This window comes from Mercenaria mercenaria, chromosome 4 (genome assembly GCF_021730395.1).
Source record: "Mercenaria mercenaria strain notata chromosome 4, MADL_Memer_1, whole genome shotgun sequence".
Taxonomy (NCBI): domain Eukaryota; kingdom Metazoa; phylum Mollusca; class Bivalvia; order Venerida; family Veneridae; genus Mercenaria; species Mercenaria mercenaria.
In genome coordinates, this window is record NC_069364.1 from 7,564,006 (window position 1) to 7,577,713 (window position 13,708).

Below are 13,708 nucleotides of genomic sequence, written 5' to 3' on the forward strand. Positions count from 1 at the left end.
GGATCCAACATACTATTTTCGTGCTGATTATACAGGTAAACGGGAGCGACCGTTTGACATGTTGTAATCGATGAGCGTCGATAAATGTTTCTGGTAAATTCCAGCAAATCCTCATATTATAAAATAACATTTGGACGACCTTTCATAAAGTTTGAAACATGTTTAAGTAACTATTTTCACGAAATTAAATCGACACCGGGCCGTATACTAGCTTTGTTACAAAGCTTAGCTTGTAGTGGACTTACATTGTGTATGAAGGGTAATTATAGATACACGATACTTCCATACCCATGATAAATCGTCTACAATATATTGGAATTTGTGACCCGTGTTCACCTAAACCAAAATTATGACGTGGCTACTCATATTTGATTTCAAAACAGGGTACATTATATTTTCAGCATATTTGAATGGCTCTAGTTTATTTTCGTATCTGAGCAGTTTACATTCGACTCATGATAAAGAGTCATCGTACTAAAGCGCATTTTTCTGGAAAGAAGTGCACACGTGTTTTATATCCCATATCATGCTTGCTTATGATCTCATGGATCTAGGGTAACTCTTCAAACCAGTAAATGTCCATGAAAGTAATTTGTAGCAAGGACCAATACGTACACCTCAGAGTGTTTAGATACGGAAAACAATTATATAATAATATAATGAGATTCTGAACCTTTCCCGTACGTTCACAGTACTCTCATCAGCGACTAAAGAGTGAAGCACGATGTCATTTTCAACGTCGCCCAAAATAGTTCATAAAGACGACATGTGAATTTTCAACAAGTTTAATAAAACTGCTTGTGTCCATATTGACTTAGTTAACACAAATCAGAGACATATTAAATAATGGATGCCCTTACTCTGTGAGCTTGAAGAACATTGGCTTCTAAGACAAACATGAGAAAATATGTCACCGACCTCATTTTAAGTTTTTATGTCATTTTATCCACCCACTGTTTAAACATTTCTAAAATTTTGTAAAATTGAAAAAAGAGTGGTTCTTATATATTATCCCAATTAATGTTATAGGGTCTTACACGCTACTACGAATACAAGGTGATATCAGTATGATATAAGCTTAATCTCACTTATAAATTTCTTTCATTTTTACATGTTGACATAATTACTCCACCCACTTTATTTTCAATGGCGAAAACGTATTTAACTCTACAAAAAAATCTGCCTTGAAGAATTAAAAAAGATATTTTGCAGCTTTGGTGACAAACAAAAATGTTTCAAAATTGAAAGAAAAGAAGTTGGGTCACCATGCATCTAAGAGCTTTATTTAGAAGCATATAATGCAACAAAGTAAAATAATAGCAGACTCGGTTTGATTGAGTCTGTTCATGAGAGGTACCGGAAAGTGCAACACCCCTCACACACCCTAGCACCGGCTTAAGCGGAACTCTATTACCCATGAACATTGAGTGGACTCCATGATCCCAAAGGACCAAAAATATAACAACACTTAAAATTCATATTTTCTAGATAATATAATTAAAGGGCTATGTTGACAAGTCTTTATCTCAATTGTATCCTATCATTATATGTATCAGTCAGATAAAATATCAGCACCAAACCTGACCTTCTTTAATAGATATTTGTACATCTTACATAGTAATTTAGGCAAATGCCAGTCAAAAATAAGGATGAAATTTTTCAGCAGCTAGTAGAATCAGTTCGGTTAAATTGTACATTATTTGCCATACTTTAATTTTTTAACATTAATGTTTGGTAAACATGTTGTTAGAAAGAAATATTAGAAGAAACTTTTTCAAAATTGAGGATATCCTGAAAAAAAAACGCTAATACATCCTTAAATGACTAAATTGCTTTTCTGGCTTAGAACAAAAAACATACGACTATCAGCAACGTGTAGTGATTGGCACGATAAATGACACTTCGTCAATTTTTGGACCAGTTGAACAATTACCTTGTTCTTGCAAAATATAAAATGCACAAATTCATAAATTATCACTACAATCAATGCGTATCGAGCCTGCACTCCTGATTGTCTCGAAGCTGAGTTGGATTTACTGATGTGCTCGCTTTCATTAGCATGCTTTATGAAAAAATATCTTTATCGTATCAATGACGAGTTCTGCCCACGTCACAAAATTGTTTGTTATTAAAACAATACGATGGCTTTCATGAATTACTCTGAGAGATTGTTCGTTAAAATTTCTCACCTGTTGCTTATGACTGTACTGTAAATAGGACAATAGTTATTGATATATTGTTACGTCAAATGGTGACAATTATTTGTTACCTAAAATCTTAATGGTATATGTAACAGAAAAACAAACTAGCAACTATAAACAATGACACATTTATTTATAAAAGGAACAATTCAAATACCTCAAAGTCCAATATAATATGCAATAAAAGTCCAATTACTGTCCTGGTCAACATTTAATCCTAGGAGTAATAATTCCAAACTATTCACAAATCAAAACTGTATTAAATATATCCAAAGAATATAAATCCTCTCTTCAAAGATATATTTTAAATCCACAATTTTGATTTAAATCCTTCAAATATTAAATATCCAAACCGGTAATATTTTGTAATTAAGAAATAAAGGAAAGTTTTTTTCAACAATTCCTTACTTTTATGTTTTACCCTGTCCTCAGACAGCATGCTATCTTTAGTTTCATGGAAGGTTCCAGAATTTTCAAATATCACTAAGAATAAAAAAAAATATTCTGGGAAAACCAAAAGCAATCCAGACTGAAGATATAATTGTCACACCCGGCTGATCAATATTGTGGTAGAACATTCTGGAACACCAAAGAATAAAAACAACACACATGATGTCGTTTTACTAGGTCAGTAAACAATAAGTTATCAATAAAGTATAGCCGTTGGGGAAATTACATATTCATAACAATATGAAAGAAAAAAATACCAGATATGTACTTGCAGCAAAATTCATGATAATATGCAGTCTTGTTAAAAAACAGGGACAATACTAAGACATATTTTCAAAGTATTAGTCTAAACATTACGGTAGTTCTGTTCGTTTGATGAACCGGGAGTCATGACGTAATGTCATTTATCCGAATATTGAATAAAGCCTGGATGCAGTATACGAAAATGGAAATCATCCTACTTAACCAACGACAAAACCGGAAAATATTATAACTAACAAACTGCTATTTTAGTCTCATTTATTTTAAAAGAGATTGGCATGATAGTGGCCATGGCTGAAAAAATATTGACAAAAAAATATAGAACGTACGAAATGTTTTAAAATATATATACCTAATTATTTGCCCCGGCAAGGGATGCAAAAACTAGTTTATGCTAGAAAATGCCATTACTCGCTTAAACTACAAAATCAAATTTGGTCCATTCAGACCTTGAAAATGACTTGGTATCTGTAAAACATCATATTATGTATTAAAAATATTTCGTGAAAATATATATTAAAAGTGGCCAAATATAGTTATGAAATAAATTGCGTATCAAAGTCATTAGAAATATGAATATTCAGCTCCGGCAACGGTCGCCGCTGATAATGGTTAGTGTCCAAATGTGGTTTAGCTCCGACAACGGTCGCTGAAATAGGTCTTTGTCGTGTCCATATTTATAAACAGTTTAGACGATTGTGTTGTCTGTCTAACTCAGTCATGACGGAAGGGTAAAACTGAAAACATAAAAAACAGGAAAGAAAAAGGAGTCGAGGAAGTGGTGGGTTTTTCGTTTTTATAAATTAAATAATTATTAAACGTACAATGTAAGAAATTTAAATATTTTTGATGTCTACCTTGCAATGGAGCTGTCGAGAAAAAGGAAAGTTACAGAAATTTATTTATTTAATTAATAAAATTATCTCCCTTGAAAACTTTCTTGCACAAACAAATCTATGGAGGCTCTAACAAGATATTGTGATGTGATGTAGAAATCGTTTATCCTTAAACGAATAATTAGAGTATTAATTATAAATGTCATACTGTGTGTACAGACTGTCTGTAAATGCGGGAATATCACTTTCTTCCTTATGACAAAAATGATATCTTAAAAGGAAAAAAAATAGAATACCAACATTCAAAAGAGGTAACCACCTCGACAATAGGCAGAAACAAAAAAAAATTTCCTTTACAGCATGAAAAATATAAAAATACAATAAATGTTAAAAACTAAGATACTTTTGGAAGTTTTGAGTTTAGCACAGCGAACTCATCCAGAACAACACCTAGCAGACAAATAAATAGAGAATATTAGGTTACTGTCTTATAAATTTAAATCTATTAAGTTAGTCGGAGAAAATATAAAAGTCGGGGCTCTGTCGAGACTTTTATTTTTTCGTAGACGAACTTAATAAGTTTAAATTTATTAGACAGTAACCTAATGTTCTATTTATCCTACCTTCTGATCTAAAATTGTTCTTTAATTAAAATTTAAAATTAACCACCAACTAGATCTGAGTCTGTCTTGCACAGAAATGAATACCCCGCCATTACACAAACAGGTCTTTAAAAAAAGAATATTATAAAATAAGAGCCGAAAAAAACAAAGGCTAACCTTGTTTTGCTTTGTGTCCGACTTCTCTGTTCTGCTGAACATTAAAAAATTATTTTAATTTGCTGCCAAGTGAAGTTTTGTCCGAAGTTCAATTGAATGCCGGATTACCCATCCTAACCAATCAAACGATTGACGAGACTTATATACACGCCATAACGCCGCTTGACAGAACAAATAGGCAAACCGTTTCCTCGATGATTTTATTCAATAACATATATTCCTAGATTGAGGTGTAGAAAGCTAAAATCCTGAACAAACGCTATACATGAGTTACTTTCCGTTTCTCCGAGCGTTTCCGTTATAAAAACTTTTTGTAGTAATTGCAAATACGGTATGCATACATTATACATTTGTGACATGGTCTCACGTACCTAATAAAAGCGCGTTTATGGAAAAAATTGCAAAATATGTCTTTTAGAAGTTATTCTCAAAAACAAGATGGCGCCGTTATTTTGAAAAAAAAATCCAAACAGTAGTCCGCCAAGCTTAAGAAAAAAGTATTTGACCCCTTGATTTTTGTCTTTATTTGGCATGGAGGTAGGATAAAAAGAAAGAAATATTACATCCTTTATGATTTGTTCTTTCTCTTGGTTTCACGCCTGTGATTTCTTAAACAGCTGGCTCAACGATTCAAAGCCATTGCGAGTTATTGCTAAAGTACAATAAAGCAGAGTGCAGTATGAGCTTGAAATATTGAATTTGACTTAAATGATAAATAGGCTTGAATATCAACAAAATTGGTAATCTATTTAACAACATCAAGAATAAGATCTTTTGGAAGCAAAAGAAAAGAAAAAACAGATTGGATTTTATTCTGTTCATTTGATCACATAGCACTTCTTTAAAATATATACTAAATGGATACCATGATCTCTAAACACAGACTATATATATATAGCAACAACGAATCTTTTATAGCGGCAACACATCACAAAGAAACTGAATTTTATAGTAAAAGTGAGATTACAAATCGAAAAGAAACAATCACGTTTCGAGAACTCCTAAACGAAGTCGAACAGCGGCGTATATATGAAAGTGTAAATAACATGCATGTACACAAAAATGCATGGACAAAGTAAAACACTAGTCAGCAAGAAAAAAAAAAAAAAAAACGTAAATAAATTTTCGCACCCACTTAGACGGAGGAAAGCATTACTTCTAGGGAGCCCGGTTTATGTTATGGTGCACACTAAACTTTACAGCCACTATTACCTTAAAATATTATATGAAATGGATAAAGAGTAACACCAAACCACATATATACAGCAAAAACTAGACATCCCCAGATGGATATAATTGTTTTTTATTACCATACAATTATAACTCAATTATTCGGCAAGGTCCAGTAAAAGCTTCGAATATTCATTAATTTTCAGTACACTTCAATTTTGTGATGCCCGAAGATTGTTAGACGGGAATATTGGAATCACCGTTTTCACGTCCAGTTCAAGCACTGGAAACATAATAAGAGCCTTTACTTACGATGCCGAAAATGTTACCTTTGGACCTGTCGTTTGTTCAAATGGTATGTCGTATTGAATGTTTACATCTGTTTAGTTGCAACGTGCAAAATAAGATATTAATCAAGAAATAATTGTTCTGCTTGTGTAAATGGCAGTTTTCACACAAATTAAAGAATACTTCATGCTTTAATACATATTGAAATGCAAGGTGTGTCTGCATTTTAGACGGAAATGTAAAAATAGCATAATGAGCAGTAATCAGAATATGTATTAAAATATTTTTGTCATGCTCATTGTATACGTTTCTGAGTAACTGAATTATGGTTATGTATTTAATATCAACAACTGGATGTACCTGCTTTTCTCACGGAAGTCACAACTAACTGGTAACGCTTCATGTTCTTGTCTTTGTATGCTAAAGACTTTTTGATTCTTTAAGTTGTCAAATATCATGTTAATCTGTTAAACTGTTGTTATGTTTTACTACGATCACCAATTTAGGACGGTTTAGAGTGACCCAGAATACGCACTGTGCCAAATAAAAAGAACTCATTATCTTCATGCACTAGGGCAAAGTATTTGCGTTCGAATTGCATATGATTTTAGCAAAGAATATGCACTAGAAATTATTCAAGTTTACCAGTTGGTGTATTTCAAATATATAAGAATCCTTATTACACAATCGTTTTTAGTGTGCTTACTTATTAATAAAGTATGCCAGAAATCATATCAAAAGAAATTATATTATACTAATATACAATTTCAACATAGAATTGCTGAAATTATTCAGCTTAGACTAGTAAACTAAACTGTATGAAAGTGACGATAGAGATTTAGTTTATAACTGATTTGTAACAGGTGATGCTGACATTTAAAACAAAGCCATATAATGATCTAATTTCCTAACGACAGACTGATATATGGAAACAACGATGTAACGTTTTTATATCTTAATTATGAAATTCGCTCGCTCATAAATTTTATATGTTTCTCATGTGGGTTATATCATGTGAGTTCAATCAGGGCTGTTATATTTCGATCTTCTCAGATAGTTCAGCATTGTGTTATTGGTACTGTTTAGCAGGCTTCATAACCTCAGATCCCCTTTCTAAATTCCAATTTGTTTAGTTCTGCCAATTGTTTACTCGTTTGTGGCAAATGCAATACTTTATCTGGATACCAAAAGGTCTGTTCTTACTGAGATCTTTGTTGTCTCAGTAGCAGCATATCAAAACTAAATGAAAATGCTTGTATGTCTTTCCCACTGTAATTCAATAATCATATATATTGAATGGATTTTGCTTTTATTCTGAACAAAGAATACGATGTATCTGACACACTTTGTTCTTACTGCTTTTTTTGAAGAGGAGTCTGTTCGCAACTGGGCTTAAAGTAGTAACTTGCCCACTAGGCCAAATAATACGGCCAAGGTTTCGTTATTTCATTTATTATGTCATCCCTTCCTCTACTTAGCATTTTTCGACTGCATGAAAAACAACAGAAAAATCCAACCTTAATTTTGGTAAAGATCATTTAAGTTACTATGGAATACATAATGAATTGATTCAATTAACAACTGCAAATATACATGATCAATGATTGTCATAAAACTCAATTCATGTTAATTTGAATCAATTGTGACTTAGAGAAAAGTATGTACCGCTGGTGGTATTTTTTACAAAATTTAAACTGAGGTATCCCTACAGATATGTATTATTTTTCTCATCAGACACGTGTTTAGCTCTCCGCACTTTGTTTTACTGCCGTCATAATTAATGGCACTGTTTTCGTTTTAATTTTGTTATCTTTTTATTTGTGTTTAATTCATGTGACAATTCTTTCACAACATATCTTTTATTTTATCATAAATTTTATTTGCTTTCTTATTTATCTTTCCTTCTTTTGTCTTACCATCAAGTGCAAAAATATTTCAGTGTTCACATTTATATGATGTGATGATATTTTCTTTAGTTCTTTTCAGTTGGTGAACTGAGTACATATAACATGTATTCTTTTACCACAGGATTTTTTTGTTTTTATTCATGTCTGTTACTTCACTGTCTATGTTACATACTTAGGATAGATTTTTTACATTGTTTATATTAGAGGATTTACTGTAACGTACGCTTAATCTGAGGTTTATTCTTATTTTCGTGTTTATCTAACAGTTGAGAAATTGGAAAGTACAAATGTGGGTTGCGGAGAGGAAAACAAGGTATTTCCTGAATCTGTACGATGCGTTTTTGACATTGATTCCTATGGTCTCATCATTGGTTGCAGATCTGGACAACATCTTCAAGGGTGTGGTATGACTAATTAATATCATATTCTGACTTATCGACTTTTTCTTTGTTGTCATTGCCTTTATTTGAAATATTTTCTACATAAGTATATCTCTACCAGTATGGAATAGACATGATTTCTTTTAAAACCAATACTGAAATAAACATTGTACCATAACTTAATTATGTTTTTATAATCTTTATAGTTCTAAATTGGCTTATCACTGCAAACATCTACCTCTGTTTATTTAAGTGTAATGATGCAATTTATAGATAGTATGGAAAATCTTTATAAGATTTCCTTTTTTATTATTTTTGAACAATATCGGTAGCGGACATACGTTGTGTCAAATATCTCTAGTATTGTGATTAAGATTATTTGTTACATACCTAGATGTCTTAATATTATCGTTGAAGTTTGAATTCTGTTATTCTGAGTATCACCTAGCTTAATACCGTTTGGTTTTATGTTTTGCTGTAGAACCCAGATATTTTACGTATGCCATGATTTGTTTTGTTCCTAGAAAACTTTACATGCCCAAAGAACACTGTTAAATGTCCCGGTAGCTATTGTGTGCCATTGAAGTTTATTTGTGATGGACAGATACAATGTCCTGGTGGACAGGATGAGAAGGAATGTGGTAAGTACATACCTTACCAAATGGGAATCCATACTACCTGAACGATGTTCCTGAAGGAGTGAAGTACTGAACTTTATATACATATTTCATTGCTAACTTAAATTATACAAACATTGTTTATTTTTTTACAATAACTTTCTTTTGAAACGTTTCTAAACGAGTGCATCTAACACAACTGTTACAGCAGTATTTTAAATAAGATTTTGTTAATAATGCAAAATGCCTGGCATTTACATGTTCTAAGCCTACGAAGTAATCGTACATATTTCATAACTTTGTTTTTCTCTTAATGAATGCCGATGAGATTTAATTAAAATAATTAAAACATAATTATAAAAACGTATTGAACGTGTATAAAAGACTTGTTTTGTGATGTATATGGACACAAAAGCTAAACGATAAAATTCAATCTCAGTATTAAATATTAGTTGCAAATTTAATTCACAAAATTTTCATAAAATATTGTAGGCCAGTTGTTGAAAACGTAAGATTACATCGGTGATACTAAACGTTAAAAATCAGTTATGTAATTTTGTTATATGATATCAAATGAAAATAAATAATGAATTATACTTCTTTCCTCATAATACGTATATAATTTAGTATTTGTCATTTTGTAATTGGCCTTGATTAATCGTATAGTCTCAAATATGAAGAAAAAATGATATTTTTCAAGGATGTCAGGACGATGATCGTGAAGTTTTACTTCTGTACAATGACACGATAAGCAGAGATGAAAAACAGAAGATACTGAAAATTGCGGCACAGTTTTACACAACTAACAGTATTGTTAGGGAGCTACGCTACAAGGCAAAGTTTCGACCAGACAGACCTGAATTTAACCATCTTATGCTAGATATTTCAGATACAGTCGTTAATCCATATAGCACCACCAATAGGGGGATTATTTGCAACTACTCTGTGTTAGCATCAGACTTTGTCAACAGCATCAAATTTTCCAAGACAAAGTCGAGAGGAATTTTATATTTCCAAAAATATAATGAATCGGACTCTCTTGATGGGATGATGTTTGAAAACATTAGGTCAACCCCAGAGTTTCTGATATACAGAATTATACAGCTTCCATTTGATGAAATGTTTAATTTGAAGACATATCCAGTTATTACAGATATAGTGATAAAATCTTTGGCGACATTAGTTGCAGTTGGATCAAAATATTTTCCGGCATTGTGCAAAGGTAAATTAATATCTCTATCAAATTATGTGAAACCACCTGCTTAAAAATTTTCAAACATGTTCAGTTAATAGGAACTCTTAAGTATATTCATCATTAGTTCAATATTTTTTCTTATTGAGAGACTGATGAATGCAAGTTAACTTACAACTTCAACAGGTTTCGACGAGTCACAATATAATAAAGGTTTGTCTTGGTAGAATTTAAAGAACAAATGAATGTTATTAAATTTTATACTTTTCAAATCATTGTTTTGAAATATGACCAATATATTACAAATATCATTTTAACTGAAACCAATTGTTTTCAGAAGCAGCAATGATTTATTGCCCAAATGAGTATAAATGCGCGGGAAGTAAGACGTGTATTCCTTTGGTGCAGATATGTGATGGACAAGCACAGTGTTTGCATGGTGATGACGAACGATATTGTGAATATTCATGTCCAGAAAACTGCACATGCCTAGAATACACAACAAATTGTAGTTTTGCTGACGTAGACTGTAACACTTTACCTTATGTGCACAGAAACTCCCGTTTGCTTGAATTGAGCGGGAATACTAGACTCCGGGACATACTTGTAAAGCCAATGTTAAGTTTCCCATATCTTGTATCATTGAATATTTCAATGTGTGGCATAGAGGACATTACCGCATATGCATTTAAAGCATTAGCGAATTTGAGAATAATGGACCTTAGCTTTAACAATTTGATGAGAATTCCTTCTTTCGCATTTAGTGGATTGAGAAAGCTAAAAATGTTGAACTTACTAGGAAATAGGGACATTCATATATTTGAGCCGAATTCAATGACCGGTCTGTCAAGTATAAGAAACATTGAAATTTCAGGTGCGAATATTCATAAAATTTCCTCTAATACATTCGCTGATCTAGATCTTGATGAACTAAAATTGCCTGATAACAATATACATGAAATGGAGGACAACGTATTTTCAGGTATGAATGTAAAAATCATCGACATGGAAAATACTAAAATAACAATCTTCAATAAAGGTTTATTCCATGGTGCATCAGGAATAACTTCGTTACATACACCTGCATTTAAGTACTGTTGTGTTCGTCCGAACTATTTAGCAGATGCAGACTGTTTTCCTGAAAAAGACGAATTTTCTTCGTGTGCAGATTTGTTGCGGGTTTCTGCACTCCAGACAATGCTTTGGCTTATCGGAATATTCGCACTTTTTGGAAATATTTTGTCCGTCATTTATCGTTTAGTCTATGACAGAGAAAGGCTGAAACTGGGTTTTGGAATATTTGTGACAAATCTTGCTGTAGCAGATTTCCTGATGGGAATTTATCTTATAATCATAGCAGTAGCAGACGCCGCATACCGGAAAAGGTCTGACAATTTATCTTTTAAATTTCAATACTTAAGCACGCTACGGCAGTTCTGTTTGCTTGCTTTTTAAGTTGTTTGTGCTATTCAGTATGTATTTATATTTTCCTGTGATGAAACAAGAATATTCTTAGATCAGTATCATAATAAATCCGTTTAAGGTAGTTCTGCACGTTTGAGATACCGGAAGTGATGGCGTAACGTCATTTATCCGGAAAACGTAGAATAAAGCCTGGATTCGGCGTACGGAAATGAAAGTCATTCTATGAATTAATCAATACCTGTGAGTAAATTTATTGCAGTGACACTGTTCCTATATTTTTCAAGTCAAAATATGATATAAAAACAAAGGATACGTTAAAAAAATTCAAAAAATGTCTTAAAAATAGCTTAAAATGAACGGTTCACTTTAATTATGGTCAAATATCACAAAAATAATCACACGGACCTATACATTTTATTTCACGAAATTATAGGCCATATGTTTATTTACAATTTTGAGAAGTTTCATCAAAATCTACATTGTAGAAAAATTTCTAATCGCGAAAATGTTATGAAAGTTATGATTTTCCCATAGACTCCCATTGTGAAATATTGCGTGAGGTCCAAACTTTTTAAATCAGTCTAGCAAAAAATCAAGCACACGACCCTATCTTTTTTATTTGCTGCATTTTCTATGTATATTCTGAAGTTTTGAAAAATCGGGGTTTAATCAAATTCTACATTGTAGAAAACATTTCTATTCAAACGTGCAGAACTACCTTAATGCCAAAAGATCAGCTCTTTAAAAATAAATGTGAAAATACCGCACTTTGAATACAACAATTCAGTTCATACTTGGATGGAAATCACTACATTGAAATGCATATCTCATATTTACAGATTTGGCTTAAATGTCATTTACGCCATTTTATCCCTCGTTTTTGCAATTTCCTAAGGACTAAAACTACTATTTATATATATATATATATATATCAGTTATTCAACAGCAAACGTTTTTACAGAGCGGCACATTGTATGCTTTCTATGAACAACGTCTAGAAATTCACGTTTTGCATATTCCGACAAGTACGGCTAATCATGCTGTGTGATCCATGACATAAACAGTTGTCGTAGGTAACTTGACAAGCAGCAAGTTTAAACATGAATACAATCAGGGCAACTAGGTTAATTTTAGTTTAGTGATGTTTTGTTCATAATAGTTCTAGTACGAATATGTCTTTGCAGGTATATATTTATGGATGACTACTGGAGGAATAGCATCTGGTGTACTCTAGCTGGATTTCTATCCACCGTTTCGTCAGAGGCCAGCGTTTTCTTTCTATGTCTTATTACATTAGACAGGATTTTAGTCACTAAGTATCCATTTGGTCAAATACGTTTTAACACGAAAACTGCCGGAAAATGTTCAGGTATTGTCTGGATGCTTTCAGTGTCCGTCGGTCTGATACCAATTGTATATGAAGATTACTTTCAGGATAAGTTTTACTCAAGATCAGGCATTTGCATTGCATTACCGTTAACCAGAGACCGGCCGCCAGGATGGTTATACTCTATCATCATCTTTGTCGGACTTAACTTTGTTACATTCTGTTTAATAGCCATTGGACAGGTCATTATTTATTCGGAAATTAAAAAGGCAACCTCGGGAATAAGACGGACTACAAGACAGGATAAAGATGGATCAGCACGACGGAGAGAACTTACTGTGGCAAGAAATCTTTTGCTTGTTGTAACCACTGATTTCCTCTGCTGGTTTCCTATAGGTTGTATGGGTAAGTCATGCTAATGATTCTATTAATCAAAGTGTTATATTATTTTTATTTTTAATTGTCATACATTTCAGGACTGATTTGGTGGTGAACATCAATTCCTTTAAATATCTGGCCTCTGGTGATAGATGACAATAGTGGCAGCGTTACATCTAACACAAAGGGAAGATATTCATATAAACAAAATGTTTTGAGCAAATTCTACATTTCGTGTGTAAATATATTCCATGTGTATCTTTCTTCCACCTGCAGCGGAATTGACTTTATTGTTTTAATATTTGTAGTATGTTGTCGCCCGAGAAAAGAACACCAACGCTCTGCCTATTTGTTGGGAGATATATTGATTACATCTCTTTCCCATCCGCTTCCATCCTAGCCAACTGATAGCCAGTATTTTCTAGCATGATAACACACACTAAGCGTAGGTGACGACCACAAAACGGGTTTTGTTACAATTTCTTTGTGTTTTAAAA

The 13,708-nt window shown here is 32.4% G+C and overlaps 1 protein-coding gene across 4 annotated transcripts in view; it reads left to right on the forward strand.

The window, feature by feature from the left end:
- LOC123555101 (uncharacterized) overlaps positions 1–13,708 on the forward strand; it is a 116,168-nt gene that overhangs the window by 85,963 nt on the left and 16,497 nt on the right. For all 4 annotated transcript variants that reach the window (XM_053540322.1, XM_053540320.1, XM_053540321.1 and 1 more), the window contains 6 exons: positions 5,904–6,052; positions 8,159–8,296; positions 8,797–8,913; positions 9,590–10,111; positions 10,419–11,466; positions 12,691–13,238. In XM_053540322.1, the coding sequence (XP_053396297.1) occupies positions 5,904–6,052; positions 8,159–8,296; positions 8,797–8,913; positions 9,590–10,111; positions 10,419–11,466; positions 12,691–13,238 (2,522 nt within the window). The remainder of the gene's footprint in view (positions 1–5,903; positions 6,053–8,158; positions 8,297–8,796; positions 8,914–9,589; positions 10,112–10,418; positions 11,467–12,690; positions 13,239–13,708) is intronic.